The sequence below is a fragment of the Myotis daubentonii genome, chromosome 2 (assembly GCF_963259705.1).
Source record: "Myotis daubentonii chromosome 2, mMyoDau2.1, whole genome shotgun sequence".
Taxonomy (NCBI): Eukaryota; Metazoa; Chordata; class Mammalia; order Chiroptera; family Vespertilionidae; genus Myotis; species Myotis daubentonii.
Window position 1 is genome coordinate 137,603,238 of NC_081841.1, and position 21,814 is coordinate 137,625,051.

At 42.1% G+C, this 21,814-nt stretch overlaps 1 protein-coding gene across 1 annotated transcript in view; it reads right to left on the reverse strand.

Moving 5' to 3' along the window:
• TNFSF11 (TNF superfamily member 11) overlaps positions 1-21,814 on the reverse strand; it is a 34,090-nt gene that overhangs the window by 5,515 nt on the left and 6,761 nt on the right. The window contains exons 2-4 of the mRNA XM_059684711.1: positions 21,297-21,464; positions 2,245-2,290; positions 2,066-2,164 (exon numbers count right to left, since the gene is read on the reverse strand). Of these exons, the coding sequence (XP_059540694.1) occupies positions 2,066-2,164; positions 2,245-2,290; positions 21,297-21,464 (313 nt within the window). The remainder of the gene's footprint in view (positions 1-2,065; positions 2,165-2,244; positions 2,291-21,296; positions 21,465-21,814) is intronic.

Genomic DNA, 21,814 nt, shown 5'->3' on the forward strand with positions numbered 1-21,814 from the left:
GGAATATGTATAATTATTTAATTAAACTCAAATAACAATAACAAATTGTGTTCACTGGGTACTTACTAAATGTCAGCTTCCATAGAGGAATGTTACTGCATTCCTCATTAAGTATTCATAGCTCCCCATGAGGTAGATACTACCACCATCCCAGTGAAGAAGCTGAGGCACAAATTATGCCAATAATCTGCACAAAGTCACACAGCCAGTAAACAGTACAGTGGGGCCAGGAACCCAGGCAGTCAGACGTTAGAGCCCCTGCCTATAAAATCTATATCTTACAAAAAAAGAGGAACATGAATTTCTCTCCCTCTGACTAATCCAATTGGCAACAGGGCACCTAGATGACAGCCTATCGTGTGAAAAGCATAAACTTGGGAGTCAACTAGAGTGGAATTCAACTTCTAATCCTGCCGCCACCGTGACCTTGAGCAGGTAACTATGTGAGGCCTCAGCTTCCTTGTCTGCCAATCTGAAATAATCACTACCTTGTAGGGTTGTAGTAACGATGAGAGACAGGAATTCGGAGTGAAATGCCTAATACATAGTATGTTGAATAAATGACATAATAATAAAAACAACAATAATGTTCAATTGTCACTCGATCATAATGTTCCTTGTAATATTTTTGGTGCTCGAATATCCCAAGATGGAGTAAGCAGTGGGGATTCTATGATGAAATAGCTGGGCATTCAGGTTGATGTAGGCCCAGAGTTTTGGCTTTCCTCATTTCCAAAAGATAACCAAGTCTCCAGTTTATTGAGTTAAATTCCTCCCCCCCTCAAGAAAGTGATAACCTGCTGAAGGAGAAGTATGTTTCATTTCAAAGAGGGCTACTGCCTCTTAACTATCACTCTGTCAAGCATCTAGCTGGAATTCTGCAGGAGATGGCTGAGTATATGACTACTGGATAAATTCATGTACCTCACAGGTAAGCACTGGGAATGTGTCAATTTTAGCTTGGGTAAATATAGATGAGCATAATAAGGGATTGTCCTTCCCAATTATGCAATCTTAATTGGCAATCACCCTAGATAATAAAACCCTAATATGCAAATCGACCCAAAGGCAGAATGACCTGCAGAACGACCAGTCGCTATGACATGCACTGACCACCGGGGGCAGCTCCTGCATTGAGCGTCTGCACCTCCTCCCAGAGGGAGGCGACTGGAGATGGCGGGGGCGGGGGGGGGGGGAGGGGGGGAGGAGAGTGGCAGGGAACGGGCGGCACCAGGCCATCAGCCAAAGTGGGTGCCAGCAGGGCACCACCCACCCGATCACCCCGCCCGCCAGTCACCCCACAGATGGCCCTGATCGCTGGCCAGGCTTAGGGACCCTACCCTATATATTGGGAACAGTCTCTTAGATTTCAAAATTAAAACCTGATAAGACTAGTCTAACACTGAAAAAAAGAGAATGATGCAGCAATGATATGTATGGATGCTGGCTTGCACATTTTGTGATCAGCCCTGATTCTGACTCTTATAACTGTGTGACAAAGCCAATTACTTAACTTCTCTCTGCTTCAGTTTTTCCACCCATAAGATGGGGAACATGGTACTACTGCCTCAGAATGATCACGTTATGTACTACTTTTTATAATCAGGGCAAAAATATGTAGCTTCCCTTACAACAGCAAGATGCCTTTCACCTGTATGAAAAGTATGGTCACTGGTGCATGCAGCATCCCAGATTGTGAGAGGGATGTCCGGCTACCAGTTTAGGCCCGACATCCCCTGAGGGGTCCCGGATTGCAAGAGGATGCAGGCCAGGCTGGGGGACCCCCTACCCCCATGTATGAATTTCATAAACTGGGCCTCTAGTTTAAAATAAACCACTCGATAATCTGAAAATTAATATAGTAATAATATCCATTCTGACATGCTTGCCAATCACTGTTTCCACAGTGTGGATCACCAATTGAAGACTAAGTGTCTTTCTTCTGATCTAGAAGTTAAGAGCTCTCAAAAAGTTGGTAATACGGTTAATAATAGGTTTGAGTATTCAAATGGGCTGATAAATGACTCTTGAAATATTTTTCAAGCTGGATGCAAATGAAACTTACCTGATGGGATGTCAGTGGCATTAATAGTGAGATGAGCATAAGGTTGAGTATCAGGCTTGCTCCTCCTGGCCAGATCTAACCATGAGCCTTCCACCATAGCTGGATATAAGAGAAACCATGTTAGCCCAAAGACAAGTGACCTTATGGAATTTCAAGTATTCATACAGATCCAAACTTACGTTTTTCTGCTCTGATGTGTTGAGATCTAACAATATGCTGTAATTCCTGAAATAAAAAGAAAGAGTCTTATTTACACATTCTTTTGGTAAAGCAGTAAGAATTTAGGACTATTGGACATACCATAAATGAATTCTCTTTCCTTTAAAATATGCCAGAAATACACAGGGAGTAAAATTCCTTGTTATTCTAGGTAGCTATCAAGGGGAGTACACTCCAAAAAATTATGTTGAAGTGCTTAAAAAGTAGACTGCATACTTACTATCTAACAAAATACTTTGGACAATAAGAAGAAATAAAAGACAATGTAAATTACAAAACATAAAATAATTGAACATAATTAAAAATTTGTAACAGTTACACAGATGGGGATGAAGTTTAACTAGGAAAATAATTACCACAGAATACAGAACAGTCTTAAATTTTAAGGAGGTTCTTTTTACGTCTATTTCATTAGTGAATTTCTGTCATAACACTACAGGAAACAGAATGATGCTTAGCTACCAGTAGTTAGTATTTTATTTTAAAAAGTCACAATGTTTAAAGTGCTACTTGGAAGTCTAAGAGTTTTTGGAGTACCAATAATTAACTTACATAATGCTGCAAACAGAGGCCTAGAAGCATGATTCAAAAAAGGAAAGAACACAAGTCCATAAAGAGTGTAGGTAATTGAATATCTCAATGTGAGCCCTGCGAATGAAGGACCCAACAGGTAACTCCATCTCACCTGAATCAGGACCTTAGCTACCATTAAATAAGTGGAGTGAATAAAACCTTGGGTTTGACCTCAGTTCAAATCTGTGCTCAGTTTGCATCAGCTGCCTATTACACTGAGGATATTAATAGCAACTCTATCATAAGGCAATTGTGAAGAGCCACTGAGATAATGCATGTAGGCACGTAGCTGAGTGTAAACACCAGAACTGCTCTGGAGAGAGTCCTGATTTCTGCTGTTGGAATGACCATGCATGCTAAGCATCCCCCTCCATGACGGTTATAGGATGGGCCATGAAGCTTAAGTTCTTTGAGTGTCTGGAGAGAATCGCTTTGAGAAAGATGATAAATAGATGATAGATACATAGAACCAACAACACAACTTCAACTGTTAGCAGTTGGGAGTGTTCTAGAGATAAGACAACACTGATTCTTTTCTTTACCTTTAGGACCCCCACAAGAGATGAGAATCTATTCAATTTTTAAAGACCCTTAGAGGAGACAGCCCAACAACCTTCAGTTACCTGTTCTAAAGTCCTGAAGAAATCACAGTGTGACTGACTTATGGAAAGAAACTTTAGGGGTGTATCCAAGGCCACCTTCTGTCCTTGCTTTGACACAGGGCACTGCACTGCACAGCTGCAGGCAATTCTAGGCAAATCATAGCCCCTTTTGAGTTGTACAAGGCAGAGACCCTTACCAGGCATTGCTTTTCTCCCTACTCCATCCAAGTTTTATTTCTTTCCCCTGATGACCTCCTATCTCCCATCTCTTAACATTGCCTTTGGATTTCCAGTTCTACCCTGACATAGAATTTCCTGATTTGGTCTCTGCTGCATTTATAGCAAAGATGTTATATATGCACAATGCATCTTATGTGTGTGTGTGTGTGTGTGTGTGTGTGTGTGTGTGTATGAATATATATCCTTGTACTTTTATAATGAGTATATATTTTTAATACAATATATCTTTATACATTTATATATACAATATATGTTTACCTGATTACTATCTCTTAAAACATTGGAATAGGAAACCTGTTGACAGAGTAATTTAAAATTGTCTACCCCTCATTTTCCCTGTAGCCCTGCTGTGCCTCATCATCAAAGGGAAGGAGGAGCAGAGGAGGAAGCAATGCCAAGTATGGTCTGCAAATTCCTGTTTCAGGCTTTTCTACTGAGAAGTACGACTTATTGTTGAGAAAAACATGGAAAGAGCCTTTGTGGGAGCTCAGTGGTTTGCAGACTTGGGTCATGTTAAAACAGAGTCTCTGATCCAGGTCTGGGGTGGGGCCTGAGAATTTGCATTTCTAATAGGTGAGCTGGTGCTGCCAGCCTGGGGCCTCAATTTGAGAACAGCAATCCCTCTCACACCCCAAAAGACACCAGAGACGGGCAATCTGAGATTTTCTCCAAGCTTGAGATGGAGGCTAAAGAAGCATCAGGTTCCAGTCACTGATTAGTTGGCTAGGAAAATTTGTTCTCTCCCACCTGGGAATGAACTTCTCCTGCCCATTTCATCAGTGGTTTCTAGGTCAGAGCTGTCACAGATTTGTTCTGTTACAAGAAAATTCAATAACCAGCACCGTTCAGAAGCACTTGCAATGTGTGCTATAAAAAAAAAAAAAAGTAAGAAACTGTGTCATAACCAAGGATGAATTAAAATTCTAGCTGAAGGCTCATAAGGCAATGCTGCTTTCATGTTATATCTGTTGTGGGTATCCAGGGATTGCAATTTCTCTCTGAAACGCTACAGGGAAGTTTCCATGTGAAAAGGGGGTGCATGATGTGTCTATAACCTCATTCTACAAAAAAAGTGTGTTCTCAATGTCTATTCTTGTATCTTCAACCCCTCCCAACTTTTTGCACCCTAAGATTATTGTTCTTTGCCTGTGTAGATAACAACCACAAACAACATTCTTCTAAGCCTATACCTTTAGGGTGCCCTGGCCCCAAGCCCAGCCAGTCTAACTCAATTAGATAGTTTGCAAAAGAAGCTCCGCAGGTGATTCTAATATATAGCAGGTAGTGAGAAACATTATTACTAATTCAGGGTTCCCTTGAACAGTTGTTTGGTGACATCTCTATTTAGTCATAGATTTATGATACTCTCACAATTTATATATATTCCACATATTCCACAAATTAAATCATCTCTTACATTCATAGCCAACAAAATGTTCTCCCTTACATTATCATATTTGATTCAGAGGCTGGGTAACTATTACTAACCTCATTTTTTAGGAGGCAGAGAGAGAATAAGAACCCACCTTATACAATTGGGACTGGAACCCAGGCCTTGTGACTCTTTTTTAGAGCTAAAAGCCCATACCCATTTTTAAGATATAGTCATCAAACATACTCCTGAAAGCTGGTGGCGGGGGGGGGGGATATTAATGGCTAGTGATGGGCTTCAGAACACACTACCCCAAAAAATGATACCTTGGCATACTGAATACCTTAAGCTGAAGGAATCTGAGAAACATCAGATGCAGGAAGGACTGACTACCTGCCCTTCATCTTATTCCCTGAAGCAGGGCATAAGACCCTCAAATGAGAGATGCTCCCCAAACCTGGAGGAAGGGAACATCTTTATCTTTAAGCCCAAAGGATGCTGAGAACAACCAGAATGAAGGCCTTGCTAAGTCCCTCCCCCCCCCCCACCAGTTTACTGCCCTTCCCTCACACCCTTTTGTCCTATCACATTTTCCCACACCTTTCCACTCTTCACCAAACCTAGTATAAGCATTCAGGCTAACCATTTCTTCAGGTCTTCATTTCCTTATGAAGTTCCCCATGTCACATAAAACATGTAAATTTGCATGCTTTTCTCTTGCTCATCTGTCTTTTGTCAGTCTAAGTTACAGGGCTCCAACTGGAGAACTGAGGAGGGTAGAGCGGAAAAAGTCTTTTTTTTCCCTTCCCCACACATGTCAAGAGGGTGGTTCCTTCCCTGAAGTAATGACTCAGAGAGGAGGCACAGCTTGACTGGGGATATGACAAAAAGGAGCCTCCACATCAGGAAATATGGCCTCAGAATTCCCAGGGGCTTCAGAAAACAATGGGCTTAGAGGTGGCTGAGCCATGTTCAGGGCTCGTCTGGTGAACCCCCCAAACTAAGCCATGCAGGTCCTGGGCATGAGGGGGCATCCTGTCCAAGTCCACTGCACAGAGCAGAAGCCATTTCTCCCCAAGTCATATACTTTGCTATGTACACCCAAGCATGGATCTTTCTCAAATTCCCTCCTAACTAATATTTTTCATTTTCAAGATCATACGAACTCCTTCTGAAGCACTATCCAAATTCACTCTGACAATTCGATTTACTTTTTAAGCTTTGAATTTACATTCATTTTCATCCACATTGTTCCTCTATGTCTGTCAAATCAATTGGAATGTTTTAAAATTTGCAGAGTTCTTTAGTCCCCAATCTTATCATTCAAGCATTGTTTCTGGTTACTTTAAATTCAGAAAGTTCTGATCTAATTTGGGAAAAACACTACAAAGAACATCCTAATTCCTCTCCTCTGAACAAATTATTCAAATGCAAGGGATCTTTTTAGAAAGCATTTTTATCTTATTTTAAATCCAGTTGTACATGAATTCTTAAAAGCCCTCTGGATAAACATCCAATGCAAGTATATGTTGTCTACACTATCAGAATGCCCACAGATTTGCAGAGAAGTGTGGATAGCTTGGACACACCTCCCAGCAAACAGCTTCCAGCAGAAACGAGAAGCCGTCTCCAGGGTGAGGAAGCTGGGCACAGGCCTGCCCTGCATTCTTCTCTTGGCTAAGAGCCACTAAAGAGAACCCAGTGTCCTGCTCCCGGGGCGACCACAGATCTGCCTTCTCAGAATACAGCCTGTTTAGTATCTGTTACATGCAAGGGACAAAAGGAATTCCCTCTGGGTTCTATAAGGTGCTCATGACAATACCTGTAAGTTGCTAAGAAAATTCACATGAATGAATGAACGTATTTATGGTCACACTGTAACAAGTAGGCTTTTCAGAGAATTTAATTTTAGATAAGCATAATTTGGGCCTAAATCGTGGTAGCTTCATTTCACCCTTCAAAACAGGACAAAAAGGAAAACTAAACCACTGGTCAGCATCCAAGGAAATCTCTGCCAAGTCAAGGATAAAAGAAATCTTCTAGCACACTGCCACCTAGTGGACGCTGTCCAAATTGACAAGCCTGGGGAGCCACCGCCAGGCTTCACAGATTTGAAACTGCCCTCCGCCCCCACTCCATCGTCTAAAAACAATAGAAATGAGGAAATTTCACAACATTTTTTTAAATCTTCTCATTGTGGTATTTTCCTATTTAGACTGCATTCACTTTTCATCTTTGCTGTCAGAGTACGTTTGAGCAGACAGGAAAACAAAGGATAATGATTTTTTTTTTTAATCTCAACTTTTATTTCACTCACAGAAAAATGTTAGGATTTCACAATGTCGCCTCCAGGAAAGAAAGTACACAAAGGATCGATGTGATTGTGTAACTGTGGTCTCTAACACTGCTGTCCTTCAACTTCTCCTGAACTCAACCTCCAAGAAGTGCAATTCCCAGCGGCATGACAGGGGAAATGAATACAGACCATATCTTGCAGTCTTTTGGGACCAGCCAGGCTGATGTTCCTCTTTTTAAAGGTTTTAGGATCTTTTGCCAAACATAGGAGGAGAGAGACATCCCAGAACTGGCTCAAACTCAGTAAGTCTGGGGCACTTAGGAGAGATTGTACTGGATAAGAATAAACATAAACACCTAGGAGTATTTTCAACTCCTCTGAGCAGTTTTGGGAATTTTGCTCCAGGGAATTTTAACATTGTCCACAAATGGTAGCTAAGCCTGCCTCTGCAAACTCGGCTGGTGACTGCCCCAAACAAGACTTCGGTAACATGCCAGTTCAGCAGTGATGCTATTAAATTGGGCTTAAGTTTGTTTGACTGCAGTGGGGGTTTTTTGTCTTACAAAATAATACAAATAGATGTAAGTTCCCACTGAGGACATCCCCAGCTGTAAAGATTCCCTGAAAAGGTGAAATTGCCGGAGTCTGGGTTTATCAGCCTGGAAATCCCCCCTGTGCATCGGGCTGTGCATTGTGTGATCCGGGCGGAACCTGCGATCCGAGCACAGAAGAAGGAACCTGTACACCAGACGCTTTGGAAACCCCTGGCACAGCTCGCAGCCAGGGTCTCAGGCGGCTGCCTCCCTCCACAGCTCCAGCAGCAGCTGCAGGGACAGCTGGCTGGTTGAACAAGGATGTAACACCCCGTCTGACAGATACAACACAGGGTTCATACACTTGTTAACATATGTAACGCATTTATTTTAACATCTTAATGATAACCTTCATGTCATTCTTCTCCAGCTTGATACATTAGTGTGTTCGTCAGCCACGTTAGCACATGAATGCCACACATGGGTGCTTTCTGAAAATGAGTAGCCAGTTTTCTATTCCTGCGAAGAAGTCCTGCAGACATCCCCCTTGTAAATAGCTCAGAAACCCATGCCCTCCCCTCCAGCGGGAGGACCACTGCCTTCCTTCGAGCTTCCAGCAGGAAGGCCTTCCACCGCCTCTCCCGGCCTGCTCTCCTCACACCGAGAGAGTCCCACACAGGAGCGCGCTCCTTCTCTCTCAGAACCCTCCAGTGGCTGCCCAGGGGCTTCCAGAACAAGCCCACATTCCTTACCGGAGGGGGGGAAGAAGGGGGGGGAGGCCCGGTGGGGAGAGCATTCTGAGATGGAAATGAAAATTACAGCGCCAGAGAGTACAAGAGACAGAACGGTTAGCCTTGTTAATAGCTGTGGACCAGCTCAGACAAAAGACTGCTCACACTCCTATCTGTCTGTGGGAACTTCGGGCTACTGTCCAGGTGGCTATTTCCATAGATCGCTAAGCCAGGCACCATCCAACTCCAGGAGCCTCCGCTTCTTGTCACACTCGGGCTCCCCGCTGCCCACAGCCCATCCACCGGGAGCACCATTCCCGGTGAGCTCTGCCTGTCCCAGAGCTGCCCGCTTCACCTTTTCCCGCCGCCCCGTTGCCTACAGCTAATGTCAGCTCTCGGGGGCTTACATCTCTCTCCCCTCCTGTACCTGATGGATAGAGATGTTTGCAAACCCTGAGAGGATGCACGCCGTGTCTCTCCCACCCGGCCACGCTGCTGGTGTCTAGTTAATTTTTTTCTTTGATTTTGGTGTTTTGTTTAACAGGCCTCACACAACTACTGCTCCAGGCTCTCCCACTATTCTCCTGTGCCCCCAAGCCCCACCGCCCTAAAGATACCCCTGAACACCAACACCAAAGGTGCCAGCCACACGGAACTACTTGCGGTCAGTTTTCCCAGCAAGCATCCTGCCCTCGGGGTCGTGCAGATTTTATGTACAGCTGCTCCCTCAGGCAGCTCGTGTTTAACTGTAAAGGCTTTATTTCCATGGCGTTCTTGGTTTATAAGGCACAGAGAACATACCCACCAGGTGCTGTGCAGCAACTGAAGAGACAGGATTAGCATCGCTGTCTCAGCCTCTGACTTCCCTCCACCCCTAAAGCTCACACGGACCTTCAAATCCACAGAACATGGGGACATCCTATCTGCTCCTGGATAGAGACCCCCCAGTTCCATATGAAGAGCCAATGGGGACCATTCAAAAAATACCTCAAAGCAAAGTAAGATAGAACACGACTGAGACGTAGGTGCCCATCATGACTGGTCTAGCGAAGGCTGTGCTGGTCAGCCAGGGTCCCCGGAGCAGAGCCCTGCAGGGTCCCAGGACAGGAGGGGACGGGAGCACTGGGCAGAGGCGGGCAGCTCCTCACCAGCATCCCAGCAGGAAGCAGGGGAGAGGAGAGAGGAGACAGAGCACCGCCCTCTAATCCTGAAGGTAAGAGCCATCTCCACTAAAACTGGTAACTTTGCATTTTGATCCCTGAATACTCTGTCTTACTAGAAATTACTGATGCAAAACATTCTCTCAAAGACAAAGTCTCTAAATGTGCATTTACCTCCCTCCCACCCAAGTACCCCCTTTTAACCTCCTAACCTCTTCACCTCCTAACTGAACCAGCTGCCGCCATCCCACGACCGTCTCTCAAAATCCTCAGTGAAGAGCTTGACCCAGTGTGGACTGGCCTCCTCCTCCCACCCCAGCACGGTCACCAGGGGCTCATTTCTCTCGGAGGAGCCTGCTGATTGGGAAAGACGTGTCTTTGCAGACAGATAACGCACTCTCCCCACCAAAGGGCTGAAGAAGAGAGTGCCCTTGTTTTCCTAAAGCAGAGGGATGCTTTCCTGGCAGCGTGATGGCTGTACTGGGAACAGAAAATTAGTTTTTATTGTTTAACCGTCATGGTTTAAATGAGGAAGCTTCTGCCACAGTTAAAGGTCCCCTTGGGTTTTCATAAAGCAGCCTTAGGACAGCAATATTAGTCTTCATAAACAGCCCAATTTTAAAATGTCTTGTGCTATGGTACTTGTTTAAAACGTGCAATGCAAGGGTTTGGCAGAGTAACTGCAGTGGCGCATCTTGGACTAACTGTGCGGCTTACCATGTCTCTGCTTTCTTCTCCTCCTTAAACATAATGTTGCCTCCTGACATTCACAGAACCTCGTCTCCTCTGAGGAAGGCTGACCCTCACACACCCACCCCAGTGTCCCTGACTGCTAGGATGAGACTCCAAGAGGAGCAGAGGTGCCAGGCCAGCCACTGTGGGCAGATGAGGCCAGGAAGGAAAGGGGCAGAGGGCCAGTGAAGGGCTCTAGCCTCGAGGTTCCTAAAGTGTTCATGCTCCAAAGAGGGAAGAAACTCCCCTCTTGAAGAGGCAGGAAAAGCACCATGCTTGGGAGTGGCCTCTATCTCGCCCGTACGAATCTTACATGGCGAGCTGCTAGCAATAGTACACAACCTGCCGTTTGATGACCAAAAAATAGGGATGGGCGGAGATCACTCGCCTACTCATTAAACAGGATCTGTACACTTTCATTTAGCCTCACTGGGGAGAGGACCTAAACATCATACAGTCCACGTCCTTGAAAAGCTCACACGCGAGTGAGCCAGACCAATGCCAGACTCGCACAATTGATGCAATGACGGGGTGAATGCGAGAAGCCCTGGCATGCATAGGAGGGGTTCCTAACCCCAAAGAGGGGCAGCTGGGCCTCAGTGTGGGCCTCCTTCAGAAGTAATGCCTGAACTGAACTTTGAAAGACAAGTAGAAACCTGACTACACAAAGAATGGTCTGGAATGGCATCAAAAGGATGCATCACTCATTCATCCATCCAGTCCACGAAGTCTACTGGAGGCAGTGAGGGGCCGGGAGTCCTGTGGGTGCTCAGGATGCTGTGTTTCACGAGTCACAGCAGGAAGGCAGAAGGACCGGGTACAGCCAGGTTAGGGAGCTTTGGGCACTTCACTTTGGTGGGGCCACTGAGCACAGATGGAACTCTCCCAGACCTTGAACCTCAAGAAGTTCAAGCAAACATGTGTTGTCTGGTCATGTCAGATACAGACTGCTCTCTGCAATTCCCAAGGCCCACCTTTTGCACCACGCAGGCTTGACCTCCTTCTCACACACAGTCACTCCATTCACCAATGGCTGTCCTGTCCTCCCGGGGCTCTCGCCTCAGGATCCTCACAATGCCTTCTTAGTCCCAGGCGCTATATACAGCCCTCCTTCAAAGACAGCCCAGCCCTATTAGGAGAGGATTTCCAAAATCTTAGGCTCTAGTCCTGAACGATCGAATCAGAGTCTTTGTGAAAGATCTGGGAGCCTCTTATTGATTTATTTGTTGTTTTAAACAAGGGCCCCAAGTGGTTAAGAGCAATAGGTTTGGGAAACACTGCTCTAGGGCACACTTCTCTCCAGTTCCACAGGCTGCACTTCTCCGGGGGTCAGCCACTCCGGGTGGAGCAATCCAGTCTGTCCTTTACCACCATCCTCCCAAACCCAGGACCCTCTGCTTTGTTCACTTCCGACATCTTTGCCCGAGATCCCATGCCACACAATTAGATGCCCCTCTTTCAGGCATGTCCTTCCTCTTCTCCGTTTTTTAAAACATGTCAAATCACAATAGCTTTCTAACCATGCCGGGATACTTCTAGCATGAAGATAAGCCCAATGCCAATGACACCACCCACAGGTTATTTCCCTCTTGCAAACCATCCTATCTTCTGCCCCAGGTCTGCCCTGAGATTGAGCACATCACAGTCAATAGCCCCTGGTTGGACAAAAACAGACAATGGCCTTAAAGTTGTAGGAAAATTCTATGGGTCTTACTTCAGCTTTCCCATAAAGATAGCTTTTACAAATGCTAGATATGACTGGGTTTGATTGAACTGCAATTCCCAAAAGTGTTATGGCAAACAGCGATGAAATCCCATTGGAAAACCACTGCATGACTAACATCTTGATTTGGGAACAACAGTGGCCCAAACCCCAAGTTTCCTTGTGGGTTTACAAAAAAATTTTCTTGGGACACATATTCTTATATACAAAGGCAAAGAGATAGTGAATGGAGTTTAATTTTTTCCCCTTGTTTGTGTGTGTGTGTGTGTGTGTGTGTGTTTAACTAAAAAGCAAACATAAAATAATATCTATATAACAATTCCAATTATAAGCAGCTAACATCTACTCAAATTCTAATTTATTTCTTATGTACTTTAGTTTAAAAAAATGGAAATAGGCTTCTTATAATAATTGACATTGGAATTCTAAGGGATCAGCTTTACATATAGAAAAAACAAACACTCTTTCTGATGAACTTTCTGATTTTAAATTAATGTTCTTGAATCCACAAAACCTACTACCAACTGCAGATGATGATCAAGGTTTATTCAAAGATCACAGAGGCATATGCCTAAACAGAAACAGACTTTCAGAAATTTCTCAAAAAGATGCATGCTGTTAAATTTACTTTTAAATTTCTTTCATTCCTGAAAACTAAATAATTCTAAAGTATTTTAAACTTTAGAAAATAAAATCTTGACCATTCAAATTTTTCATGGATTTGTGTATTCGCAGAGTTAATTAACTCTTGCTCATATAGTGAGCCCACTTTCTTGCTCACATAAGGTTTAGTGAATATCAGTAACTATCATTGTCCCTAGAATCCATTCTCTCCTATTCTCATTAGTTATAGGCAATCCCCTTCCTCAAGCTTTGGTGGGCAGTGGCCACTCAGCTTGAAACAACACTGTGCAGTCGCCCTAGTAGAGAGGTTGGTCTTTAAAAAAAATGTTTTTATTGATTTCAGAGAGAGGAAGGGAAAGGGAGAGATAGAAACATCAATGATGAGAGATAATCATTGATTAGCTGCTTCCTGCACACCCCTATTGGGGATCAAGCCTACAACTGGAGCATATGCCCTGACTGGGAATCAAACTGTGACCTCTAGTTCATAGGTCAATGCTCAACAACTGAGCAACACTGGCCTGGCAGCAAGAAGTGGTCTTATGCATAAGTTCCACCAATAGTATACTGTTAGAGGTGAGGATGTGTCATTTCCCAGGTACTGGCCTCAGTTTTTCTCTTCCCTTTTCCTCTGTCTGGAAAGAACAACAAATAAAGAAGCTAGCTTGGTCCTAGAGATAGAAGGTACCTGTTGAGGATGGAGGAGCCTTCCCACCAGCCCTGAACTGCTCACCTCTAGACTATTGCATGCAAGAGAAAACTTGCATTTTATTTAATTCACTGAATGATGGGTCTCTGTTACAGCAGCATAGACTATTCCAAATAACAGTGAATATTTCATTGAGATCAAAGCTTGTTAATTTTGGGGTACACAGTTCTTAATATCAGGGAATATTTTGCATTTTCATTGTGAATCCTGCAAGAGATGTGGTTAAGTATGTACTGATCTCAAGGAAATAAAAAGAATTTCAAGTAAGAGTACATTGTTCCATAAGGATGGCTCTCTGGTCATACTCCCCATTTTCCAGTAGGTATTTGGAGGCTCAGAGATTCACTGACTCCAGGAAATTCAGTTGATCTTTAAAAATGTGTGCATTTGGAACAGACTGTCCAACCTATGAGAGACGGCAAGCGGGTGAAGGGGTAAGAGATCAACCAAAGTTCTTGTATGCATGCATATGAGCATAACTGATGGACACAGACAGTAGGGGGGGTGGACGGTGAGGGCATGTACTGGGGGGTGGGAGTGGCTGGGGAGAGGTCAATGGGAGGAAAAGGAGACTCATGTAATACTTTAAACAATAAAGAATTTAAATTTAAAAAATCAAAATCTTCCTCAATAAAAATGACTAACATAAACAGACACACACAAAAATGTGTGGGTTTGGGGCACCAGCCCCTGAACAGTTGTAAATGCACATATAACTGCTGACTCCCCAAAATCTTAATTAGTAATAGCCTACTGTTAATAGGAAACCTTACCAATAACAAAAACAATCTATTAACACATTTTGTATGTTATATGTATCATATATTCTTCCAAAAAAAGTAAGCTAGAGAAAAATATTCATGTTAAAGTGATCTGCTTAGTTCAAACCCATGTTGTTCAAAGATCAACTGCAGTTAGTCAAGAATATAAGAATATACAAACAAGATAACTTATTGGTAGTTGTTAAAGGCCTTTCATGTTCTGGAATGAAATTGGAGAGTTTTATAAAATTGTACTCATAAAAGGAGCCAGAATCATGTCTTTAGTTCACATTACAGACCAGCTCCTGTAGAGTTTGTAGGCTATGGAGAGGTGAAGAGAGCTGAGAAAAATAGGACTAAAGGGGAAAATCAGGATGAAGATAACTTGTAACAAAAATTAACCTGCATTATTGCCTCAGGTTATCCTATCTAATAATAGAGAAACATGGTAATTAATCATAACTTCGCTACCCTTCCCATTGGCTAATCAGCGAGATATGCAAATTAACTTCCAGCCAAGATGGCAGCCCGCAGCCAGGCAGCTGAAGCGAACATGAACATGAGGCTTGCTTACTCCAGTGATGGAGGAAGTCAACGTTCCCCACCTGCCGCAGCTCAGCTCTGAGCTCCGGATGAAACAATGTTGCAATTATAGAACCTAAACAAACCCCAGAAACCTGCTTTCAGCCAGCGCGGCCTCAGAGCTTAGAGCGGCCAGAGCTGATGGCAACAGAGTTTCAATTATAGAATCTAAACAAACCCAGGTACCTGCTTTCAGCCAGCAACGGCCTCAGAGCTGGAGCCTGCTCTCAGCTCCAGTGACAGCTATAGAAGGTAAATTCATCCCAGAATTTAAAAAAAAGAAAGAAAAAAGGAGAGGCTGGGAGCTTCAGTCACCCACCAGCCTGAAAACAGCCCTCAGCCCCTCACCCAGACTGGCCAGGCACCCCAGTGGGGACCCCCACCCTGAAGGGGGTGTGACCAGCTGCAAACAGCCATCATCCCATCATCCAGGCTGGCCAGGCACCCCAGTGGGGACCCCCACCCTGAAGGGTGTGTGACCAGCTGCAAACAGCCATCAGCCCCTTATCCAGGCTGGCCAGGCACCCAAGCAGGACCCCGACCCTGATCCGGGACACCCTTCAGGGCAAACCAGCCGGCCCCCACCCGTGCACCAGGCCTCTATCCTATATAGTAAATGGGTAATATGGAAACTGACCCTAACAGCAGAAGGACTGGGAATGACTGGTCACTATGGCACACACTGATCACCAGGGGGCAGAGGCTCAATGCAGAAGCTGCCCTCTGGTGGTCAGGGCACTCTCACATGGGAGGAGCTCTGCTCAGCCACAAGCCAGGCTGATGGCTGCCAGTACAGCGGTGGTGGTGGGAGCCTATCCTGCCTCCTCAGCAGCGCTAAGGATGTCCGACTGCAGTTTAGGCCTGCTCCCCGCTGGCATGTGGACATCCCCCGAGGGCTGTCAGGCTGCCAGAGGGATGTCTGATTGCCATCTTAGGCCCAATCCCCTGGGGAGCGGGCCCAAGCCAGCAGGTGGTCATCCCCTTAGGGGTCCCAGACTGCGAGAGGGCACAGGCCGGGCTGATGGACCCCCCCATCCCCCCTGAGTGCACAAACTTTTGTGCACTGGGCCTCTAGTAATATTAATAATTAACAATCCTAGCATTGAAAAGACATCAAATAAATGAGAACTAGGTTTATAACATTCCGAATGGCTTTATGAGTTGACTGATGTCTGCTTTTATTTCAAAATATTAGTTTACAGAGTTCAATAAGTCATCAAATATTTATTTGTTCATTTCTTTCATTCTTGAGACTAAATTAGGTGTGATATACTCATACAATATGAGCAAAATAGCTGTCATTCTCATCCTGATGGAGCCTGTAGCTTCATTCCACGATCTCTAAATATTTCTGATTGTGCAGCTCTTTCAGAAAAATAATTAATAATCAATCCCAAATGTACATATTTCTTAAATATTAAGTAAAAAAAAAAACAACAACTCCTGTACAGGGGTTGGCCAAAGCAGATTTACAGTTGTGACTATGTGAATCACAGTTTATTCTTGTTTATTTATTTATTTATTTATTTATTTATTTGTTTATTATTTTTCCATGGGAATAACTGTAAACCTACTTTGCCCACCCCTGTCTTTTTGGTACATTATAAAATGGTCTCAAACACATAGCTTTTTAAAAAATCTAATACTAAAAATTACATGTACATGTAAATCCCCATGCTTCCTTCCCACGTCCTAGGGGATCATCTTGAATATACTGAACAACTCACTTTGGAGAGCAAAGTGATTGTGCAATTATTATATTAATCTCTCTCTTGCATAGTTCTTTCAACTACCTTTGCAAGTAAATTTCAGGAAGTTCTTCGCAAATAGGTATCCAATGTGAAATCAACAATCTGGCATACTGAAGTCAGGCCGTCACAGCCCCAGGTGCTCAGGATGGATATTTAGTGCATGAACCGATGGCTTTCCACTAAGCCTCACAGAGGTGTGAGGGCCCAGCACCTCCCTGCCTGCGTGGGGCAGGCCTATGCCTAGGCCTGAGCTCTCCGCTCTGCTCCTCAGACTGGCAGAGGCCACAGAGGCTGCCAAAGCTGGAAACAGGAATTGCTTTATAAATCGGACACCGTATTTGTACTAACGTTTTCTTTATTGTCACAGACTGTTATGATAGACTTTGAAAACTGTGGTTGGTAGGACTGGATCACTAAGAGGCTTCAGAGTTCTGTGCTAAAGGGGGAAAACAGCCAAGAAAACCCAGCCACAATCAAAAAAAGGGGGGAAAACAGCATTACTGGTCTGACCAAAGAGAGGCTGGGTAAACACCACTTTTTCCACACATACAATGTGATATTGTGCTTATGTCTAGCATTTGTTACCACTGGATGGGTTGATCTCTCAATAATTATTGCAGCCACACATGTAATTTTGTTTCATGGGTTCACTCAATATCTATATCAGAACTAAAACTAAGATATAAATCTACTTATATATGCCTGATACATCTATCCTATTTTCAACATTGGCAAGAGAAATGAGAAATCTGATTGTTTTGGCAAGATTTGTAGAATGTCACATTAACCAATAATCCTTATCAAAGGATAACACATTTGGAAAATCATTACTTGGCAAGGGTGAGAAGTGTAAACCATTAGGCAGAGGAGAAGTTATGGCAAAGTGCCTAGCACAGTGTGTGCACTTAGTAAACATTGGTTGGTTCTAATGATAAGGTATGGATAACACTCGTCTCCTTCCTAAAGATCCTCTGTCTGGGGGAAGAAATATTCTACCTCCAAACACACTTTGATATATCATGAAGTCCTTATTCTTTAAAAAGTATTACTTGTATAATATTATTACCTGCAGTTAATAGGTAAAGTGGGTTTTCTTGGCTTCCCCCGCCCCCATAACACTGCAAAAACAATTGTGAAATTAATAAAATAAAATTCTACTCATCTTGTGAGTTACACTAACTTATTAGTGTAAGTAAAACTATGTCCCTTTAATAAGAGCAGTTGGCTATTCCTGTCTGCCCACAGATCTTTCTCCTTCTGGCTTGCCAGGTACTGAATCGCTTATACTTAACATTACTCATTTGGGATGAGGCAACATGTCTCCAAAAGACTGCTAAAATAGTAAATATTCTGCCATTGTTGCTCATCAACATATTTAAATATAAATTGGTTTATTATTCTATCTTGGCAGTCACTCAGAAATATCAAAGGAAGTGAGACAATGAACAGGTGATTTTTGATGGTTCAGGTAAGGGCAGAAAAGGTCACTGGAGGACCAGAAGGTCTTGCAGAACTGCCAGGGGACAGCGTTTGGTCACTCTCTCCATTTCTGGGATTTGTTTTCTCATAGGACATGACATAAGGTTATTACTTTTTAATAAGTTAAAAAGGTATTAAAAATTAAATGTATTAAGTACATTGCAAATTTATTAAAATTTATAAATTGTCCCAATACCATTTTAAAAAAATATATTTTGTATTGATTTCAGAGATGGAGAGAGACATAGAAACATCAATATGAGAGAGAATCATTGATCAGCTGCCTCCTGCATGCTCTCTACTAGGGATTGAGTCTGCAACCCAGGCATGTGCTCTGACCAGGAATCGAACTGTGACCTCCTGGTTCCTAGGTCAATGCTCAACCATTGAGCCACACTGGTCAGGCCCAGCACCATTTTTTAATAATTCAAACTATACCCACTTATTTAAAATAAATTTATATTATACTAGAGGCCCAGTGCACGAATTCATGCATAGGTGGGTTCCCTCAGCCTGGCTGGCAATCAGGGCCGTTAGGGGCTGGCTGGGTAGGGGGAGGGACCGTGGGAGGTTGACCAGCTGCAGGATGTTGGCTGTGGGAGCACACTGACCACCATAACGCAGCTCCTTAATTGAGCATCTGCTCCCTGGTGGTCAGTGAGCGTCATAGCTACTGGCCGGTCGTCCGGTCATAACAGTTGCTTAGGCTTTTATATATATAAAGTTATGTACACACATACAATAAGTTCCATTTTAAAGTCGGTGTTGTCTTTTCATCGGTTATAACTTTACATAATACATCTTTACATTAACCAATCCAATTTTAAAAGCTTCTGTAGAGTTACCTAGTTTTATTTCCATAAGCTTTGTACATTCCTTATTAGTTTTCTTTTTAGGGATTTTTAACAGTTATGAATGGACTCTTTCATTTATATTTTCTAATTATTGTTTGAAATGGGGGCAGCTAGTGGTGATTATTTATTAATTTTTATAAACCATTTTATTTTGCTTGTAGCCTTTCAGTTTCTTTTGAATCTTCCTAAGAATACAATCACATGACAACACAAATTCTGCCTTCTCCACATCTTCATATTTTCTTTTTTCATTCTTTTTTTTTTGTAATTACATAGCTAGTACATTCTGAGTGGTAAAAATCATGGGGACACTGGGCATCTTCCTTGTGTTAAGAGAAATGCCTCTGTTTTTCACCATTAGCTAACTGTTAATTTGAGCAATTTCAGATAACATCAACTAAACTATCTAGTTTTATTTTCTAATAAATTTTAAATATCCGAAATAAAAGAAAAAACTTGTCCATCACTTCTTAGTGTTTATGAGATTATAAAGTTTTCCTCCTTTGACCTGTTAAGATGAACCATTCTTGCATTCTCAGATGAATACTAATAGTATCTGTTCTTATTAACGTTACTTATTTTCAACGTCATCTGGGCTGATATTACATACTTATTTTTCCAGAAGAAATACAACGGATAACTTTTAAGACTGAGCCAATGAAAGTAAAAGTTTCCCTTCATTGTAAGGATGTACAATCTGGGTCAACCCAACAAAATTTAGAAAACAATCATTTACCTAGTCTGAATTACCTTAACTAGGAGTTCAGTTTTGAATTAATGGATTACTTCTATTACATATAAATAATTGTTGTAGGTAGAATATTAAGTATTTGGGAAAAGAATAAAAAGCAGACTAATGAAAATGAAACAAAACAACAAAAATGAATAGACTAGCAAAACTGCTGTTGCTATACCTCAAAAATTATAAGTAAATAAGATTGAATTTAAACCCACATTTTAAAATATGTATCTACTGCATAAATCTAAGCACCTACACATTAATTATAATGAAAATTGATACTCAGAAGTAATACATTCTCATAACTATAAGAGCAATCTGCACTTTATTGATTCTATGATGCCCCTTTTTTACATTTTATACGTAATTTGAAATTAAGATGTAACTAGATTCTATGAATATTTTGTTTCATTTCTTAGTCAACTTTTATTTTCTTTCTTTGTGATCCATAAAATAATGTCAGTTGAAAATTGGTGATATCTTAGACTTGGTAAAATATAGCAAATATCAACTTTAAGGATTATACAAATAGCTTCATCACCCTACCTCTGCCTCTAACATAAATCCTCTTTTTAAAACAAACTATTGCTATAAGTGAATTTTTAAAAAATAAACTGAATTCAAATTCAATTTAGATTTAAGAAACTTAAGAACTTGAGGATTTTCTCTAAGATGATTAAAGATAGCCCAGGAAGTTGCAACCAGAAGTTGGAATATAATGGTGGATGCAACTAGAGGTTTGGATATAATGTTAGATGCAAGAATCCATGCAGGTGTGCATGCATTGGGGTCACTGAGCTCTACTCAGTTTTGGGTAAAGTCAGTAAGTAAAATAATTCCAAGGCTGATGAATTCTCAAGTGACCTTACCCAGGAAAGTAAAACAAGCAGTTATTACAAGTGATTTTCATTTGGAGCTGTCAGCATAATAGAAGTCACTGGTCTTCTCTGTCCGCATTTCTTATCTTCTCACCCAGCTCTCCCAGAAAATGAGAAAACTGACACAGAACTTCTCTCCTATCACATCATTTCCTGGTCTTCTTGCCTGCTTCCTCACCGTAGATGACAACAATGGACCAGTTACAATTATTCTCATCAGAGCCCTTGATCAACAGATATAGAATAGGAGATCCTAGTATTACAAAACCAAATATGAAGGAAATAGCTAGCAGAAAGTCCTTTGAACTGAGGGAATGTTCTAGGGCAGGGAATTCAAACTAGCAAACTGACCCATTGACTACCACAAGCCATCTTTGTCATCCTTCCAAGTGTAAGTTTAAATCTCTTCTCTAAAAAAAAATAAATAAATAAAAAGAGAAAGAAAGAAAGGAAAGAAAAAAAGGAATATTTCCATGAACATGAATGTCTCTGGTCACCGTATTCAACCAACAACTTCAAAACAATTCTCCTAATCCCTTAAGACAATTCTCTAGCTCTTCTACAAATTCTCAAAATAAAAAAGAATAAAGTCAATAGCACTTAGCCAATTTTAATTTCATTATTAATAGAATCAACGAGGGCCCTTGACTTATAACCTTCAATGTGGACTCACCTTTCCCACAGCTGCTTGAAAGGCCTGTTTAATTCTCTTACACGAATCAGGTATTAATTTTGTGTCTTGACTCTCCAGACTTGTATCTTGCAAATCTGTGTTTTCATGGAGTTTGAAAATTCTATTAATGCAGTGAGTGTCATCTTCTGACATTCTATTGGGATCCATCTGAGAAACAAAAACAAAAGAGTAAGCACATGAGAGTGTTTAACACTAACCATTCTGCTATTTAATAAAGTCTGACTTAAGAACAAAAAAAATCATTTTTTCAAGAGTCTTCATGTCCCCAATAATTGATAGTTAATACAGCTACCTTCAAATTGGCAAAAAGATTGATTTTTTAATTATTTTTATTGAATTTAGCAGGGTGACATTGGTTAATAAAATTACATAAGTTTCAGGTAAAACATTGACTTCCAATTCATTCTTATGAGTAGTTATCACCCTCAACACGTGATTCATAGGGAAATTGTCAAAATCATCTTGCATGGGGTCAGTGCAGGTAGAGAAAGCTTTTT